The 20,733-nt window shown below is 45.0% G+C and overlaps 1 protein-coding gene across 1 annotated transcript in view; it reads left to right on the plus strand.

Annotated features, from left to right (window-relative positions):
- The window catches only part of GUCY1A1 (guanylate cyclase 1 soluble subunit alpha 1), a 545,497-nt gene that overhangs the window by 374,552 nt on the left and 150,212 nt on the right, over positions 1–20,733 (plus strand). Inside the window, exon 6 of the mRNA XM_069631322.1 lies at positions 3,040–3,525. Within this exon, the coding sequence (XP_069487423.1) occupies positions 3,040–3,525 (486 nt within the window). The remainder of the gene's footprint in view (positions 1–3,039; positions 3,526–20,733) is intronic.

Genomic DNA, 20,733 nt, shown 5'->3' on the forward strand with positions numbered 1-20,733 from the left:
CTAGCTGTAGACACAGCTCGGAAAGGATACTGTCTACGAATGCGCATGAAAGAACGTACTGGTGATTTAACATGTTGTCATGGCTACAGAACGCCGTTGCGAGGTACACTCCCAAGGGCATGGTCTCAAATACGGCGTCCTGAAAGAGGATAATGCTACTCAAGTATTTTCTGAGCTGCTCTTGAGGTGCAAAAATTGACTAAGGGCCTCAATACATGGAAGGCGGTAAGGGTTAATGGTCACCAGTAAGGGTTCCGGTGACCGTAAACCCTTACCGCCTTACGACGAGGTCCCTTTGCGGGACCCGACCTTATCGGCTGGTGTAGACGAGCCGTTAAAGTTGGGACCCGCAAAGGGACCTTGGTGCTAATTACGGTACCGCAATTTGCGGTACCGTAATTAGCTCCTTCCCCATTCTCATTATGACCTATGGGGCAAAAATGGGAATGGGGAAGGGCCATGGAGAAAGGGGAATTACCGCCCCGCCAACCTTGGAATGGGATGGTAATTCCCCTTTCCTCCATGGTGGTACTGGTATGGTACCGGCGACAACCATGGTGCTAATAGCACCATGGTTTACCGCCTACCGTGTAATGAGGCCCTAAGTGTGTAGTTTAAAGTTGATGTGTAGGTAACAAATGTTCGTACAAATAATGCATTGAAAGTTAATAGCTGGTATGACGAGGTCATGGATAAGATGACGCATGGGTCATGCCCTCTAATGGTCTCCGCCCCCAGCAGTGATTTAACATGTTGTCATGACTACAGAGCGCTGTTGCGAGGGAAACTCCCGAGGGCATGGTCTCACAGACGGCGTCCCGAAAGAGGATAATGCTCCTCAAGTGTTTTCTAGGCTGAGCGGCTCATGGAGTAGAGAAATTCACTTTGTATGTAGTTTAAAGTTAATGTGTAGGTAGCAGATTGCATCTGATGTTAAAAGATGGTGTGACGAGGCACAGCTAGGATGACGCATGTGTCGAGCCCCCTGAAGGTCTTCGCCCCGAGCGTCTCACGTCACAATCTTCTCAAAATAGCTTATCAGGATGTACTGTGTACCTCTAGGGTAACGTCCAATGTTACAAATCTTGTATGGTTATTAAAAAGTGGCATAAGTGATGTGATCTGTCGTGCAAGAAAATGGTGAAATGAGTTGTACTTGTGAGATACACTGGCAAATGTATCTAGAAACCTGGGCGAACACTACGTATCTCAATCTGATAAATTCACTATTTGGAAATGTGTCAATGTTATTCAAATTCATGAAACTTACAAATGGATTGTCTGCTATCAGTGACACAGGAGACTGTAAGCAATCTGTCTATACCTTTAACTGATCAGTATCCACACGCAGTTCAGAATAGTCGGAACGTTATGTAAACTGAGTTATGTTACTGATACTTTTATCAAGTTAATCACTATGAACACATCTTTCATAAAATACGATCTCACAATAATCCAACAGTGTGGAAATGTAACCATCTCAACTCTCTTGTCAGAGGTGGGATCAAGAGCAAGGTGTAAGGGATAACCATTATAAGAACTTATCTAGAAGTTGACATACATATGTTTAAATATAACAGTGATAGTTGATCTCTTCATCAAGTCCATGGGCTGTTAAAGTCCCAAGTCTGTCTATCCAGAACGTTTCCATCCAATCTAACTTGAGATTCATGTCTTCATGTGGGTTGTTTTTGAAAATCACTTAGAGGATATGAAACCTAATTTGAGACAAATTGTGTCTTTTCTTGATAAAATTACGTGCCACTGTTGAATTCACGTTAGAGTTGCAGAAACAGGACCTGTGTTCATTCCATCGGGTCTTAGCTGGGCGTGTAGATTTACCTACATAGTAATAAAGTCCATAGGGGCATTTGATGGCATATATAACGTTGTTGCTATTGCATGTTCCAAAACTGCGTATCCGTATTTTTTCACCAGTTTGTGGATGATTGACTATATCACCTTTCGTTACAAATCCACAATTGGCATAATGTAAACATGGGAAGGTGCCTGTGCATTGTGTGATTGGTTCCTTGGGTGGTGGTCTTGTTCTCACCAATTTATCAAGTAGATTACGGCTCTTCTGAAATGCAAAAATGGGAAGTTCTTTATAGGTGTTGGATCCTAACATCACAAGTAAGGATCTCCCTATTTTTCTTAATGATGCTCTTAATTCTATGGCTTTGTAAAGAGAAATTGGACACATATACCAAAGACTTAGTCTCATTCTTCACTGTTGAGGAGAGTTTCACGGTTTGTTTCATTGATTCTTTGTGTGGCTGCTTCTGTCACTGATTTTGCATCCTCGTGCCAAGAATTTCTTTCTTTCCCATTTCGGTTTGCACTTTTTTGACTCAAAGTAACTGACTGTATGGGAGATTGCGAATGAGGCTTGGTTGATGAAAACTGAGGCAATGTAATAGTTTATTTCTGTGTGTTGTTCTTCGAAAGAGGTTGGTGTTGTATCCCTCATCGGTGACTCTAATCTTGACATCAAGAAAATGAATCTCTGTTGTGAAGGCTTTGTGGGTTCAACATCATCAATCACACAAATGTTAACGGGGGCTTCAACATAAACCAGTCAAGTGGATGTCATTGTTTTCTGTCTGAGAGGCAACATGCTTTCAAAATGTATCCCTTGCAGAACCCCACAGAGCTCTGGCTTGTTGCCACTAATATATACATGGACATGATGGAACTACTGAATCATACAGCATGCAGGTTCATAGCTATACGATCTAACTGCATCCGTCTAGAGGCAGATTTACAATGTTACTTTTCTTTACTAAAAACTGTAAGGTTATTACGTAGCATTACATCCTAGCTGATATTACATGTTGGGTCAGATTACGCTAGTATATAAAAATTAACAATTGTGTTATTACTATGCCTGGAAAGCATACATATCTGAACATATGGATGTAACAAATTAAGTTTGTAATTAGATTACAGACACATGTTTCAATATACTTAGTAAAGCAACTGTATCTGATCAACGTATGGGTATTTGTTGAACCTTATTATTTTTTTCTTTCTCAGAGTATGGATCTAAAAGGTCAGATGATCTATGTTTTTGAATCAAGTGCCATCCTATTTTTGGGGTCTCCGTGCGTGGATAAATTAGAAGACTTTACAGGACGTGGCTTGTACCTCTCAGACATTCCAATCCATAATGCAATGAGAGATGTTGTGCTGATTGGAGAACAGACCAGAGCTCAAGATGGACTGAAGAAAAGGCTTGGGAAGATTAAAGCTACACTTGAAATGGCCCACCAAGCCCTAGAAGAAGAAAAGAAGAAAACTGTAGATTTACTATTCTCAATATTCCCAGGTGAAGTTGCACAGCAACTGTGGCAGGGACAGGTTGTGAACGCCAAGAAATTCAGCCAAGTCACCATGCTTTTCTCTGATATCGTGGGCTTCACTGCCATCTGTTCCCAGTGCTCCGCGATGCAGGTCATTACCATGCTGAACGAGCTCTACACTCGCTTTGATTACCAGTGTGGAGATCTAGATGTCTACAAGGTAAGTGGCATTTGCAACATTTCTCTTCCATCCTTAGAGTGATAGCTGCGTTATAATACTCAGTCTAAGCTCCCATAGATTGAATCAATGGTAACTACTAAAGGCTTTCATTTATGGTGTCTGGGCATATCTCCCTGGTTACTTGTATGATAAATGGATTATTTCCTCTACATGTTCATTTTGATTTGTGTAGATACGTAATATTGCAATAAACCACATTTAGAAATAGCACCTTCAAAATAAATAACCTCAAAACATTCAATACTCAAAATAGTACAGCACTGAGGAGACAGGGAAGTGGGAAATTTGTTTTTTCAGACATTGGGGATATAGGGGAAAAGTGTAGTGCGATGAAATTCCAGGGATTAGTATAAAGCATGGTCCTGCCACTTGTTGTTCTCTTTGTGTTTTAGACTAAAATTACAATAAGCCATAGTCAACAAATCAGTGATGCAGACTCATGGGAGCTGTAGTCCAAAATCTCTGGAGAGCCACAGATTGCAGACTCCTTGGCTAAGGGATGGTACTAGAGAGACCATGGGTGCCAGAGTTACCATCCACCTCACAAGCAGCTGACCAATGTGGTACTTTAAACCTCAATATAACTTTTCATTCTATCAATATCAAAGCAAAATAAGCTACCAAGGCTGTGATCTATATGGGGTTATGCTAGCATAATCAGGGGTTCAAAATAGTAGAGCAAGCTCATAAGCAGTGTAACCCCAAAATCATACCTGCTACTTAGGGATATTGCATGGGCTATATTTGATTTTACCAACAAAAAAAAAATACAGAGAGGTATTTTGTACCGAAACATTTACAACAAAAAAATACCAAATACTTCTTTTTAAAATAAATGTGGGGTCCCCCCAGGACCTCATTTCCCTATGTTTTTAATCCCACCCAAGGCCCTCCCCACCCGTTGTAACCTCTTGCCCACTCCCATATATATTTAATTTGAAATTCAATACTTGTTTGTTGTTAATTGTTTCGTTAATGAATACCTCTCTGTTTTTTTTCTCGATAAAATCACTGGATGCTGTTTGGAAACTAAGCTTGGCAGTGATAGGAGCGAGTGTCTCACCTTGTATAAACATTGTTGCACTGCCCTTTTGCTGGACTGGTGCACTCCCAAAATGGCATTTAAAAAAAAGAGTTGCCTCCCCCTACCTTGATCATAATGCAATCAGTCTGCCTAATCCCATATCACCTGGGGTGATGACCTAATTAACAGAGGCTGGAATATAAAGTAAAGCCTTTCCCTTTCTGGCAGAAGATGAGTTCTTTCAAGTGGTCATGGACAAACATGTTTATGTGAATGCTGAATTACCTAAATTCAGAGGTTTGGATCAGATCAAATTTCAGACAAACATTTTTAAGATGTTCATCTGAGCTCAAACTTGCGGGCTATTATTGTGCAAATACTGTTGGGGTTAGTGTTAGGTCTGAGGCAGCTTTCAGAGAGATATGAAGATATTGCTGGAGGTAGGGTAAGGAAGTTTAAGGAATGGTTTATATACTGGAGTTAAACTAGTTTTGTATGAAGAATGGTAGGGATGGTAGTGGGGACGTAGAGAGTTAGATTTAGGGTAGGTTTTGTTTGTATAGCTTTTGATATTTTTAATCTATGCTGTCTGATTTGTTGTGTTTGATTTGAGGCGGGTGAACAACACAAGTACCATCAAGTCTTGGAAGAGGGAATCCCTGAGTATAAAATCAACTTGTGCGACATTGAAAAACATGCACATGACTATTGCTTTTGTGTGATGCTTATGGGAGTCTGGAGAATATAGCAGTGATTTGAGAAGCTGTAGATTCCATGCATTCATTGCCTTTATGACAATGTTAATGACACAAGTGCCACAAGGAAGATAAACCTGTGTCTAGCCGCTGGCACCACACAAAGCACGTTGATAGCATCTGCTGCTTCCATCCCACTAAACACTGTGGCCTGGCGATCGGAGAGGAAGAATTTTACCCATTTAGATGCCAAGGTTGAGAAATTAGCAGATTGAGACAACATGATGATCAAAATAGTGTGATCAAGTAGATCAAAAGAGGCCGACAGAGATCCAGTATTATGAATAGGAAAATGCCACCTTTTTCCATAGCCTGCAAGATGTTAGCATTCAGGTCCAACATGGTTGTCTCAGTGACAAGTGCCTCCCTGAAACCTGATTGATCTTTACCTAAGATTTTCTGTTTATTGAGATGTTCCTGGACTTGGAGATACAGTTCGATGCAAGATTTTCAGTAAAAACGGTACATTACTGATAAGTCTATAATTGGCTGCGATATTAGGATCCAAGGTGGGCTTTGTAAGCAACAGTGTAATCCAGGTTTGTTTGATAAGATCCGGCACACGTCCCTCTGCAAAAGAGCTATTAATAAACTTTGTAATGAGTGGAACTAGCAATGGAGCACAAGCTTTTATTAGAGTAGAAACATACTTGTTGATATTTGAAAGGTTGATTTCATTAACCATATAAATTAATTTAAAAAAAAATATGTAGAGTAGCTGGACAGTCATCCCCTTACAGGTGGTGGGTTTGAGTTTAGCAATAATGCCTGGGACCTCAGCTTGGGACACTGACCTGAACACCAAGGGCTCTGGCATGCCACAGCTTGGCATAGTTGGAGCTAAGCTGGAGCTTTGTGCCTTATCCAGGGACCTGACCATAGTCTGTTGATCTGCAGTGATCCTAAGTCTCTTCTTGATGTTTTGTCTGATGCTCTATACCTTATTAATAATGGCTTCCAGGATAGATGCACACCATGATGTGTTTGTAGTCAAGTAGTCAACTTTGTTTCAAAAGGTGCCGGATTTTCTAATTCCTTTAGGATTTTGAAAGGTTCACTAGTGTCCGGTCTGGCATTAGTAATGCATGTGTCTTAATCCAATTTCTTGGCTTTAATGATAGCGTGTATATACCTTTTTGCTGCACTAATATAGGTCTTCTAATTTTCACTGGTTTTAAATTTGGCCCAAGCAATATGCGCTTTACGCTTTATCAATTTTAGATTGTGTACCGCTGATGAATACCAGAGTTTATTGGGTTGTTTAACTGGTAAGGTGTGAGGTATAAGCGGGGCAATTTGATCTCCCATCCTGGACAAAGAGGTCTCATATACCAAGGCCAGATCAGACTCAGTCGCATAGTCAACTACAGTACATTGCAGTGAAGCAATCTGTGGAGTTAGAGCTTCCACTCTAAGTGCCCGAGCATTCTGAGAGACAATAGTCACCTTCAGAGGCTTCTTCTTTTATGTTTTTATTTTATTTATTTTGTCATTTGTATAGCGCACCAAACCTAGAGGCATCAAGGCATTGGTTTCAATAAGCGCAATTTTAGATACGTATAGTACAGTAAATGCAGATATGTGAGTCAGTTACATGGATACAGTGCATGCAGACTTGTATATCAGAAACATATCAGAAACATTAGAACAGGCTTATAGTTGATAAGCAGAATGATTAAGGTCAGTATTAGTTTATAAGTCATGTATAAAGAGACACGTTTTGAGGCATTTGCAGAAGGTCAAGTATGAAGGTTCGGTTCTTAAACGTAGTGGTAAGGCATTTCTGTGTTTGGCAGCCACTACCGGGAAACTGCGACCCACAGTTCTTTGTAATTTGAATATAGGGATGGTGATCATTTGTGAATGGGCGGCTCTGGTAGATGTGATGGATTGGGATTTGATACATTGTTTTGCTAGGTATCTTGGTGCCCTGCTTAATAAGAATTTGTGAATTATGGTGAGAGTTTTAAACAGAATGAACTCTCAAATGGGCAGCCAAAGAAAGATTTTTCTAGCATATGATATGTCGTCTTTTTTGGGAACGTTTAAGGCTGACCTTACTGCATTGTTTTGAATGATCTGTAATTTCTTGATGTTGCCAGTGGTAAATCCTGCAAAGACGGTGTTACAATCATATAGCCTAGGGACAATGAGCGTTTTTGGCAATTGTGATGCAGCTGTCCAAAGAAAGGAAGGGACTGCAGCCGTTAATGGGTCTTAGTAGTATGGGCCACAGACGAGGCAATTGCGCTAACATGTCTAGTTAGTGAAAATGATGAGTCCAGGTAAACTCCTAATGTTTTGACTTCTTTGGAGACTGGGATAGTAATACCATTGATGATTTGTAGGCACCATCAAGTTTATTAAATAGAGTCTGAGGTAGGATGAGGAGCAACTCGGTCTTGTTGTTTTTTAGCATAAAGAATGTACCATCATCCAGTATTGAATGGTTTGGTAGACTTTGCCTAGCGTGTTGGAGTCCATGTCATAGGTACCTGAGATAGGTAGGATGATTTGGGTAGCCACCTGTGTAATTGGTGTAGGAGATACCCAGTGTGTGAGGGAGGTCTAAGAGAGGCTTTGTGAAGATATTATATAGGATGGGTGTGAAACAGGAGCCTTGAGGGACTCTGCAGCTGACTGGCATGGGAGGGGCTGATGCCAAGGTGGAGAAGACTCTCGTTGTTCTATTTGATAGAAAGGATGAGAACAGGCTGTTGCTTTAGGGGAGAAGTGGCTTGCTGAAGAAAGGTGTTGGCATATCATTTTGTGGTCCACCAGATCGAAGGTGGCTTAAATGTCGAGCAAGAGGAGTAGAGCTAGTTTTCCATTGTCTTTAATCTCATCCATTTGGATTGTTAAATCTAGGAGTGCTGATTCTGTGCCGTGACCTGGTCTGGATCTGGATTGGCGTAGCCCAAGAAGATTGTTAGCTTCTAGGTAATTTTGGATCTGTAGAGAAGCTGCCCTGTCCAGTATTTTAAGTAGGAAAGGGACAGTTCTGATAGTACAGTAGTGGAAGGGATATTTGGGTCTATGGTGGGCGTCTTAAGGAGGAGTATGGCCCAAGCATCTTTTAAGTTAGTTGGCACAGTGCCTGAGGAGAAGGAAGAGTAAATGAGAGAGGAGATGAATGGGGCAAGCTCTGTTGCACGGTATTTGATGACTGAGGCTGGACAGATGTTCCCTTGACAGATGTCTTCAGGCCTTTGATGATTTTGGTTACATCAGAGTCAGAGACCAGGTGGAACTCAAACAGGTGTGTAAGGTGGGGAGGAAGTGAGGGCTTTGAGACTGGTAGAGCCTCAATGGTAGTTAGTGAGTTTTTCTTGTAGAGGATTTTTGCTTGTAGGGATGCGATTTTATCCAATAAGGCATTTCGAATATTGGAGCAGCAGGTGAGGTCTTTAAGGAAGCTGGCAGGTAGAGGAACTAGAGATTCAAGATCCCACAATATGGCAAAGAGTTTTCGTGCACCGGAATTGGCTCTGGCAATTCTGTCATTATACGTGGAACTTCTGGCTTGAAGTACAGCCTGTTTATAGGTCTTTGCCAAGGAAGTGAACAGATCTTTACTCAAGACTGTTGGGTGATGTTTCCAGGTGGTCTCGGCAGCTTATTTAGTATATGTTTATGTTTATGTTTAAATATTTATATAGCGCACCAGGTACCCTAGGGCTTAAGGGTGCTTAAACACGAAACTCAGACAAAGGAGGACTCACACAGAACAGAAAAAGGAAGAAAACTGACGAAGACCCATCCTAAAAAAGGAACAGAGTCAAATGCTATGGAAGATGCCACTCTATGAAAAAAGAGCAGTTTTCAGCCCTTTCTTAAAAACCTTGATCGATGCAGTAACCCTCAGTATAGATGAAACAGAATTCCACTTCTGGGGAGCTGCAGATATAAAAGCAGCATCCCTCGATTTCTTAGTTTGCAAACGCGGGACAATTAGAGTGTTTGTTTCATCCGATCTGAGAGTTCTGATATTTTTCTTAGAAATAATAATTTCTTTGGGGTACGTAGGCATAGTTCCACGTACACATTTGTGTGTAATAAGGAGAAGCATAAAAGCAACCCTAGCCTGAACAGACAACCAGTGTAAATTTCAGCGTGCATCCGACTCTGACCGCTCCATTCTGTAGGACCTGGAGTTGATGAAAATCCAATAATGGCAATACGACCAGAAGACTACAGCAATAATTGATCTTCGATCCAATAATGGCCCTTGCCAGTGTTTCAGAATTTGTTTCCGACACAAACGGTCTAGGGCAGTGAAACAGCTTGATAAAATAAGGAGCCGAGGAAACGACGATGTTCACTTGTGCCTTCAAATTCAAATTCTTATCTAAGTAAATGCCCAGCGTTTTAATCTTACTCATGACATCTATTTCACAGCTGTCTACAGAGAATGACTTGTAACTGGGTCCTCGCTTCTCGAGTTTATTCTCTGACCTCATTAGTAAAAACCCAGTTTTTGAGCTTTTGATAGCTAAGCCATTTATCAACATCCAATCCTGTTTTTTTATAGAAATTTCATTAATCTGGCCTTCGTCCTCCATATATGATCCTGATATGGGGATGACGCAATGTGTCATCCGCATAATTTGCAAATATGATCCCTTCTCTTTCCAACATCTGGAAGAAGGGAATCATAAAGATAGTATAAAAGCAAGGCGAGACACAGGCTCCCTGAGGAACACCGTACATGAGCGTGGTAGGTTTGGCTTCAGCACTATCGCTAGATACTCTAACTTGCCTTCCCTCTAAGAAGAAATTGACCCACTCTACCGCATCTTGAGAAAAGTTGGCATTCATCTTTAACCTGGTGGACAAGATGGCGTGATATCACCAGGTGAAAGGCTGCTGACAAGTCCAGAATCACTAGGAGCGAGATATGGCTCCCGTCCATTTTATGAAGTAGATGAGACTTAAGAGCCAACAAGGCTGTCTCAGTGCCATGGTCCATACGAAACCCTGACTGGTACTCGTGGTAGACATGATTCTGCTCCAGAAAGATGGAAATCTGATTATAGGCAACCCTATACAAGATCTTCAACAGGAAGGGTATGTTTGTAATTGGCCTATAATGAGATGCAATGAGGGGTCAAAGATTAGGCTTTGTCAGTAAAGGTGTGATCCACGCGTTTTTGATGTTATCTGGAACTCTGTTGAGCGCGAAGGACACAATTACAAACTTTGTCAGAGCTGGGATGAGAACTGGAGAGCACTCTTTAATTATTATATAGAGGAGCAGGGATACCCTTGGCAGCTAGTGCTTTTTAGTTTAGACATGACCGTGGCCAGTTCTTGTTCAGAAATAGGCTGAAAGCTGAAGGTGGCTTGTTCCTCAGGTTTATTAGTTATGGTGTGTAAATTGTCCTCTAACACTTGCTTCGGCATGTTGAGTTTTCTTTCCTCGATCACCTCTCTTATATTCTCAAGTTTATTGGATAAGGCAGATTGTATTTCCGTACACCATACCTCATCTTTATTAATAGTGGCTTGCGTCGGGCCCGGAGTATGCGACTGCTCTTTTAAGATTTTAAACAATTCTCAGCTGTCTGACTTTGCTTCTATTATCCTGGTGTTAAAAGACACTTTCTTGCTGATTATACGGCCAGTTTGTAGTCCACTGACACTTTCCTATAGACTTTGAGATTGGCAGGATCTCTACTTTTGCATCAAATATGAAGGAGTTTAGTTTTGTTGGATTTAAGTGCTTGAGGCCCTTCATTAAACCACAAGTTGCGTGCCACTGAAGGTTGTAATTTGTTTTTAATAGGTGCACGCTTCTCTGTGATTGAACCGAGAGAGTTCGATAATGTGGTAGACATTTCTTCAAAGTTGTTTATTGCAATAATCTGATTGTTAAGGGTGGACACCCAATCAGGAAGGTGAGTAAGATTTAACTTACTTAGGATAGCGAAGGGCTTTGAGGTTGGGGGTAACCCAGGTGTTAAGGTGAGCTGCAGGCTTAGGTTTGCATTGGTCTTAGGTGCCACTTCCTCAATAGCGCATAGAAGTGATTGGTTGTATAGTTCATACACAGAACTGGGGTCCTTACTCATAGGGTGGTAGGCTGACAAGGGTTTTAACAACAAAATCAGGCTGCCTGGTGTGATATCCCTGGTATTTCTTGTGAAGGTGGCCGGTAAGGGCGGTGTCAGGGTGGCGGGATGATCAATCAAAGGAATGGAGAAGGATATAACATTGTGGTCTGACCAAGGGTATGGCACATTAGATAAGATGGTGATGTTACAGTTGAGGTCTGCCAGCAAATGTACAGTATGGCCTTTGTCAAGGGTAGGGCATGTGACACATTGGGTGAAGCCCAAGGATTCTAAACAGTTAGCTAGAGCAAGAGCATTGAGATCTGCAGGGGTCATTAAATCCTAAGTTTACATCACCCTCAAAACTTTCCTCTCCTCCTCTACTTTCTCTCTCTCCTTCCCATGCTGACCTACCTGACCTACCTGTCTGCTCTACCAACTGGTTGCTTGGCTACCCTCAGAGTCTCACTAGGTACCAGGCTCTTTCTTGATCAGTCACCCTTGTACGGCCTCCGGGCCTACCATGCACTTAGGGGCTGTAACTGTAACCCTACAGTCCTTTTATCCTCCTTGCACTACCCAGAGCCATGCGCTGGTCGCCTGGTCACCCTCTGAATTCGGGCCCAGGCTCCTGCATGTCCAGCTGCCCTTGCACTGCCTCTGGGCTCCCAAACACGTAAGGGTCTGTATCTGCAAGCCTCTAGTCACTTCTCTCTGCACTTATAAGCCACCCGCTGGCTGCACTTGTCAGTTAATGTGCTTTCCCTTCCCTTACCCCCTGGAACTTTTCCCCTTCCCTCTTCGACGCACTTGCATGATCTGAATGAAACAAGGCGTAGTAAGATCATTTTTTTGTCCTCTCTTTGTTTCCCCCTCCTTGTCTTGCCGTGCCTAGAAACACTTGTGTACAGGCATGTTCTAAATCCCACATCATATAAGATATCATATCATTATATCGTATCAAAGCACCCACTCCATGCAAAGCAAGAGAATGGCACGTATTACGAACGTTGTCTTCAATTTTAATTCAAACAGTTGAGCCACTTTTCCATTCAACATCAAAGCAACCTGAATTCTGACTTCTAACACGAACAGTCACACAATACAAACTGAGCTCAGCCGTGCAGTGTGTGCTAGTCAAACAATCCAAACTGCAAGGCAAATACACTGAAGGTTCACTGTTTCAAGCAGTAGTGATTCCTCCTGAGGTCTATAAGGCTATTTGTCCATGGTGGTAGTAGCCATATAGGGTTTGGAGTTGTAGTGGTGAAGTAAAACCCATCCTTTTAACAGTGTATAAAGTAAATTCACAAAACTTTCCAGTAAAAAAAATATGGTTTGAGAAGATAATATTTAAATGCAAGATTCTCTTTAAAAGGTATGCATTGTAATTGTAAACTGAGCTAAAGCGTATGCGTCCATTAGGTGTAATGTAAAAGTGAATTATTTCTCTATAAAAGTGGGAATAATGTTTCATGTTTTATTTCCACTTTGCTGTGTTAAATTGGTGTGGAGTCAAAATGCTTGGCATGCGCTCTATACCAGTAGTTATTGACCCCATCCCTAACATTTCGATAGACCGAGTGGACATCAATAACAACCTCCATTTGCTAATAACCGTAGCTATTTTGTAACTTTGTTATTAATTCTCCTATCTGTTGTCTTTCCCTTCATTTACCTTAAGGTTAGATGATCAAATGACCAGTTTTAGCTTCTCAACACTCGATCTCATGTCCATAGAGAAAATAGTATTTCATGATTTTGTTATTTGTAAGATTAGTTGCTTTCATGGAGTTACATAGTTCAACCTATCTGGTCTATCTTGAGCTATTTGAGATAATATGTTCATTAGGTGGCATATATGCCAATGATATCCCGCCTTTTCATTGGCCTCTCAATATGTTTGTTTAGGACGATGTAACTGAGCTCTGGTAGTAAATTCCTTATTGTTGTAGTGATTTATGCGCTGAATGATACCGTTTAGGCTGCCATTAGTAGGGCTGTGCACATGGAAGCAATCCTAATTATTGTTTAGCTTGAGATCATTCTTTATTTTCTACCCTTGTTTTTGTAAAACACTGTCTATTCCCTGACATATTTCTCAACCTGATTCAAGAATTCAATATATCACAAATATGAATGGAGCAGCCATTATTACGGATGGATGACCTCTGAGACAAATATCATGACTGTTCATAATGTGCATTTTATATATTTTGAAGTTGTGTACGGCTCTTGAAAACCCCTGGGGAGAAAAAGTACATATGCAAAAGGAGATGGGGGCAAAAAAAGAGGGGCAAACAAATGATGGAGGAGGAAGAGTATGATGTGTGGTTCCGTGCCTGAAGAAAGAAGTAGTGACAAGTCATTTAGCAGGGTGTAGTGATGATAGTGACCAGACAAAAACTTGCCAGTAACGAACGCAATCATTAACAATGAAGCAAGGGTGAAACACAGGTACAAGAAAGATAACGTTTTGCTGGGCCAATAAGGCAGCAGATTCAGGGTTAACAGGTAATGGCGCACATCTGCTCCAAAGGTTCTAAAGTGCTTAGTGATTGTTTGTATTTGTAAGTGCAAAAGAGGTGGAGAGTTCAGTTCTACTGATGTAATTTCAAAAGTGTTAGACATTGGGAGGCACACCAGGCAAGGTTGCAGTTGTTTCCTCTGCTTTTTGCTTTCACACTAGATCCACTTGCTAGTAAGCTAAGGCTATATTATATAAGCCAGGGTATTAATACAGCCATGATAAATCATATAATATCATCATATGCTGACGATATCCTAATATACATCAGGGAACCAAAATGGACTGTACAAGCTATCCTCCAAGCAATTGAAAATTATGGTGAAGCATCAGGCCTTTTGATTAATTGGTCTAAATCAGTACTATATCCTCTACTAGGGTCAGATTATCCAGGGCCAATATACAACCACAAACTCATTCAGATTCCTTGATCGTACTTACAAATGATGACTTTGAGGTGATTTACCATGAAAATATGGAAGGTTTGTTAGCTAACTTAATCAACCAGGTCAATTCTTAGAGTACCCTACTTGTATCACGCATGGGGAAAACTGGCATAGCCGAAATGCTCATGCTCCCTAAATTGGTATATTACTTTCAAGTTCTGCAAATGATAATATGAAAAGCCTTCCTTGAAATGCTGGATATGCTACTATTCAAACTAATATGGAGCTAAAATAATCCTCAAATTGCTTTATTTACATTGAAATTACCCATCGATGCTGAAGGGTTGGGAGTGCCAGATTTTTTGTTATATTATTACGCTGCGCAAATGCAGCATATAGTGTCATGGTGGGAAGCAGATGTGCTTGATCGACCTGGTACAGTGCTACTAGAAATAACTAGGGCCAAATACAAACTGAATATTCGATGGGCTGACAAATATGCAATTCCTAAATTGCCCACACCCGCTCGCACACTCCATAAAATTTGGTTCAGAATGACTGAGCACAGGGAAAACTCTCTTGTAGCTTCATACAGCATGAGGTAATAATGTATTTGTAGAACAGAGTGGGGATACTCGTCGTAAACTCTGTGGCACCAAAGAAAGTAAAACATGTGACAATTTATGTTAAAAATGGAACATCCCAAGAAATCAGTTTTTAACGTATGTCACTGCAGCTGCAACGCTCTTTTTAAAAGTATCCAGAATTCCCTAACCAACCTCCTGAACATGGGATAATGTCAACAATTAAATCTTTAATGGAAAACGGGAGGAGGATATCCATACTATATAGATGACTACTTCTGAATAATGCCCCACTGACATTGAAGAGTAAGTCAAGCTGGGAAAGAAATCTTAGCATTGAACTAGAGCATGATTGCTGAAAAAGAAACTGTCGGCATGTCAAAAAAGTGTCCATCAAGGTAAGATTGATTACATTTAACTCCAACGCTGATACACCTCTTTGCTCCCGAAAAGTCCTTCCTCTTGGCCCAGATGCAAAATTTGCAAGGCTCATTTCTTTCATATGGTATGTGAATGTGAAGATTTACAATCAGTATGGCTGCAAATAGTGCAATTTCTAACAGACATCATAGAATGGACATTACCTCTAACCTCGGAATTATGCCTATTGGGCAAGATACCTAAGAAGAGAGGGGGACCGTCAACAACTACATTTACTGCGCTAGGATTGGTGCTGCTGAAAAGACATAGGGGCCGATTCATGGAACAAACGTGCGCCGAAAATCTTTGCGCAAGCAGGCGCAAGCGGAAAAAAACAGGCGCACGCGCACGCGTGCGATTCATGGAAGTCCCTGCGCGTGTTCACCTCGGGATGTGCGCCAAACCCATGCATGGCGCACAAGTCACTGCAACATCCCGAAAGGCGTGCGCGACGCGCACAGTGAAAGCGCACAACCTCGGCGCATACACCAGAAAGTGGGCGGGACATGGGGCGTAACGCGCGGAATGGGGAACAACGCGCGAAAATAAGGGCGTAACTGGCGATGTACTGCAGGGAAGCAGACGGAACGCCCACACGCACTCGAACCACACGTATTCAAGAGATCGAATAGGGCAAAGCCACGCACAGCCAAAGACACGCACAAGCTGAAACACGTCCGCCACACGAAGGCAGGCGGTAGAGTCCCAGCGCATCACAAAAGTGGCAACATACAGCAATTGGGCCTGTGCGAGCGGGGCACGTGTATTGCGGGGGTGCGCGGGAAGCAACACACGCGATCGAGCGGGGTACGTGTATTTCAGGGGTGCGTGGGAAGTCACACACGCGATTGAGCGGGGTACGTGTACATCGGGGGTGTGCGGGAAGTTACACGCGATTGAGCGGGGTACGTGTATTTCGAGGGCACGCGGGAAGTTACACACGCGATTGAGCGGGGTACGTGTATTTCGGGGGTGCGCGGGAAGTTACACACGCGATTGAGCGGGGTACGTGTATTTCGGGGGTGCCGGGAAGTTACACACGCGATTGAGCGGGGTACGTGTATTTCGGGGGTGCGCGGGAAGTTACACACGCGATTGAGCGGGGTACGTGTATTTTGGGGGTGCGCGGGAAGTTACACACGCGATTGAACGGGGTACATCTATTTCGGGGGTGCGCGGGAAGTTACACACGCGATTGAGCGGGGTACGTGTATTTCGGGGGTGCGCGGGAAGTTACACACGCGATTGAGCGGGGTACGTGTATTTCGGGGGTGCGCGGAAAGTTACACACGCGATTGAGCGGGGTACGTGTATTTTGGGGGTGCGCGGGAAGTTACACACGCGATCACATCAGGGTACGTGTATTTCGGGGGTTTGCGGGAAGTTACACATGCGGTCTCATCAGGGTACGTGTATTTCGGGGTGCGGGGGAAGTATCCCACGCAACATCAGCAGGGTACGTGTATTCCAGGGGTGCGCGGGAAGTTCCACACGCAATTCCATCAGGGTACGTGTATTACAGGGGTGCGCGGGAAGTTCCACACGCGATCTCATCAGGGTACATGTATTACAGGGGTGCGCGGGGAGCAGCACACGTGAATTGCACGTGTGGGTCCTCCCAGGTGTTCCCTCTACACCCTCCACGGCCCCTGCAGGTGGCTCACACCAAAGGGGCCTACCCTGCACATGTCCTGCAGGCACCCCATCCACCATGTAGTTTTACAAAGGTAGCGGGCGCCCCTCTCTCGCAAGAACAGACATGATAACCTGTTCAGTGGTTATTAACCACTTGAGAGTTCGCAGCCACTGCTTTTACTCACTGTGCCTTTCACAGATGGGAAATATCCATTTGCATATCAGTCTTTGTCCTGCCCAGGGGCAGTCCAGCACCGAAATACAATGGCAATTCCAATCTGAACGAGAGTACCACCAGCAACCCCATACACGTGTTTCACCCTTGTTGGGGATCATCAGTGAGGTGAAGCTGATGCCTCTCTAAGCACAGTGAGAGGGAGACCACGTCTGGTTGCCCCCAGGAGACCTAGGGTTACCAATCCCAGGTTCCTTAACAAATAGTTTTACAAAGGTAGCGGGCGCCCCTCTCTCGCAAGAACAGACATGATAACCTGTTCAGTGGTTATTAACCACTTGAGAGTTCGCAGCCACTGCTTTTACTCACTGTGCCTTTCACAGATGGGAAATATCCATTTGCATATCAGTCTTTGTCCTGCCCAGGGGCAGTCCAGCACCGAAATACAATGGCAATTCCAATCTGAACGAGAGTACCACCAGCAACCCCATACACGTGTTTCACCCTTGTTGGGGATCATCAGTGAGGTGAAGCTGATGCCTCTCTAAGCACAGTGAGAGGGAGACCACGTCTGGTTGCCCCCAGGAGACCTAGGGTTACCAATCCCAGGTTCCTTAACAAATAGTTTTACAAAGGTAGCGGGCGCCCCTCTCTCGCAAGAACAGACATGATAACCTGTTCAGTGGTTATTAACCACTTGAGAGTTCGCAGCCACTGCTTTTACTCACTGTGCCTTTCACAGATGGGAAATATCCATTTGCATATCAGTCTTTGTCCTCACTGATGATGCCCAACAAGGCTGAAACACGTGTATGGGGTTGCTGATGGTACTCTTGTTCAGAGAGGAATTGCCATAGCATTTCGGTGCTGGACTGCCCCATCCACCATGGCCATGCCCCCCAGCCAACCCACATGTCAACTTGCACTACTGCCCACCAACGCATGTCCCCCTGCACCCCCAGCCACCAGGGGCACCCTCCACCAGGCCCCCACCCATGTCTCCCACCACCCCCACCCCCCAGCACTGTGGGGCACCTGCCAGCAGGCCCCCACCAATGTCCAACACATGTTCCCCACCACCTCCACCCCCCAGCCACCAGGGGCAGCCTCCACCAGGCCCCCACCCATGTCTCCCACCCCCCCCCACCCAGCAGTGCAGGGGCAGCCTCCACCAGGCCCCCACCCATGTCTCCCACCACCCCCACCCCCCAGTCACCAGGGGCAGCCTCCACCAGGCCCCCACCCATGTCTCCCAGCACCCCCACCCCCCAGCCACCAGGGGCAGCCTCCACCAGGCCCCCACCCATGTCTCCCACCCCCCCAGCAGTGCAGGGGCATCCTCCACCAGGCCCCCACCCATGTCTCCCACCACCCCCACCCCCCAGTCACCAGGGGCAGCCTCCACCAGGCCCCCACCCATGTCTCCCAGCACCTCCACCCCCCAGCCACCAGGGGCACCCACCACCAGGCCCCCACCTATGTCTCCCACCACCCCCAACCCCCAGCCACCAGGGGCAGCCTCCACCAGGCCCCCACCCATGTCTCCCACCACCCCGACCCCCAGTCACCAGGGGCAGCCTCCACCAGGCACCCACCCATGTCTCCCACCACCCCCACCCCCACCCCCCAGCACTGTGGGGCACCCACCACCAGGCCCCCACCCATGTCTCCCAGCACCCCCACCCCCAGCAGTGCAGGGGCAGCCTCCACCAGGCCCCCACCCATTTCTCCCAGCACCCCCACCCCCCAGCCACCAGGGGCGGCCTCCACCAGGCCCCCACCCATGTCTCCCAGCACCCTCACCCCCCAGCAGTGCAGGGGCACCCACCACCAGGCCCCCACCCATGTCTCCCAGCACCCCCACCCCCCAGCCACCAGGGGCACCCACCACCAGGCCTCCACCCATGTCTCCCAGCACCCCCACCCCCCAGCCACCAGGGGCAGTGTTAGGCGGAAACCTGTGCAGTTCCCTCTGGGACCACTGCAAAAGATTTAGGACTACAGGCGTTGGCGGTGAACCCACTTGGTAGCAGTCTGCACCACACAGATTCACTTGGTAGCTGTGGCTGAGCAGTCAGACTTCTCTCAAGAAAAGTTGAGCAGTATGTGGAGTATACAAAATAGGGCAATTCTTCACAGCAAGACAAGCAAACACGCAACGAGGCTTAGTGTAAAGATATCAAGGTATTTATTTTTAACACAACATCTAGGGAAAACACTAAAGCAAAACACGGCAAACCAATCAAACACAATTACTCTACGTAGTAGGAAATGATCAATCCCCCTAGCAAAATATCGACAACTCTAGGTTCTACTGGTACCACTTATTTTCAGACAGAGGTGTATACCTCAACCTAGATGACACGCGAATATTAGTTAGGAAGGGAGAGAAAAAGATAGGCAGGTCATGAAATCAACACAGTTCAATCCTACGCGGATAAAATGCAAGGCGGGTTGGCAAGAATCACAATAGATCATAAAGTTCAGAGGCCAGGCCCACTCGGAGAGAGGCAATGCGCGATGTCCCAAAAAGTCTCTAGTGGAGATGCATTCAAGTCTTTATAGCAAATTGTTATCGGCAGATTGAACCAGTTCCGAACAGAAAATGAGCAAAGCTTGGAGGCGACCCAGCGGAACGGAGAGGATTAAGACACCTCACTTGAACCGAACGAAAGGGAAGCCAGGCGGACACGGTACCTTGTTGTGGAGGGCAGCTCCGGCGGGGGCAGTTGTTCCTGGTGGTGGATGCACGTCGGGTCTTTGCCAAGAGTAGAGGTGATCTCGTCGTCGAAGGAAAGTGAAGTCCGGTGCACCACCAGGGAAGAGACCAGCCGCGGAGTGCTCCGTCACAAGGCACCACCTTTTGGTCGCGGTACAGGGGTAGTGGCTATCCGGTTGTCGAGGTGCTCTGCACGGGCAATTCGACCACTGCGTCCTGAGGCGAATAAAAAGCAAAGGGGACTGGTTGTTCCCACCAGTCAGGGGAAGAGACTCTCCGGCAGGGAGATCTCCTCTGTGGTCGGGAAGTGGTGTCGGCTCAGCAGGGCTCCACCGGAGGTGTCGTCGTTGCAGGTCGGCTCAGCGTTACCCTCGTCGGATTCTTAGATCCTGTGGCGACTTCTGAAGATCCAGTCCCAAAAGCCCTGCTTTTATGCAGAAAACCCCCATTCATTCAGCCTAGCTGTCAATCAACACATGCTAAGTGGTGAGCGGGGACGCTCACCACTTGGGCCAATCACTCCAGAGTGCGACCTGAGTTGGCAAGGCAACTCGGTCCAGGGTGCCTAAACCCCCTCCCACACCCCTGTGGTAACCCAGACAGAATGGCATCACTTTGGAGGGTCTCTGTACAGAGGCCCGCCAAAAGTGGAACAAAGGGCCAAACCTTTGGTTTACGAGTCACAGAGACGAACATAGACGCCATTTTAAAAACCGAGTTCTGGCAGAAAATACCATCCGATAAACTTATTTAGGATAAGTAGACCGGTGGTATGTTGGAGGTTAACGAGAAAAAGTATCAATCTCTAACAATGGGACGAATCCCAAATGGTTATGCTCGGGGTCGAACATAACAAGTAGTTTCCACTGCCACCAGCCAAAACTCGACGAGGGGGGACGGGACAGTGCC

The sequence above is a fragment of the Ambystoma mexicanum genome, chromosome 6q (assembly GCF_040938575.1).
Source record: "Ambystoma mexicanum isolate Mex_15411 chromosome 6q, UKY_AmexF1_1, whole genome shotgun sequence".
NCBI classification, from domain to species: Eukaryota; Metazoa; Chordata; class Amphibia; order Caudata; family Ambystomatidae; genus Ambystoma; species Ambystoma mexicanum.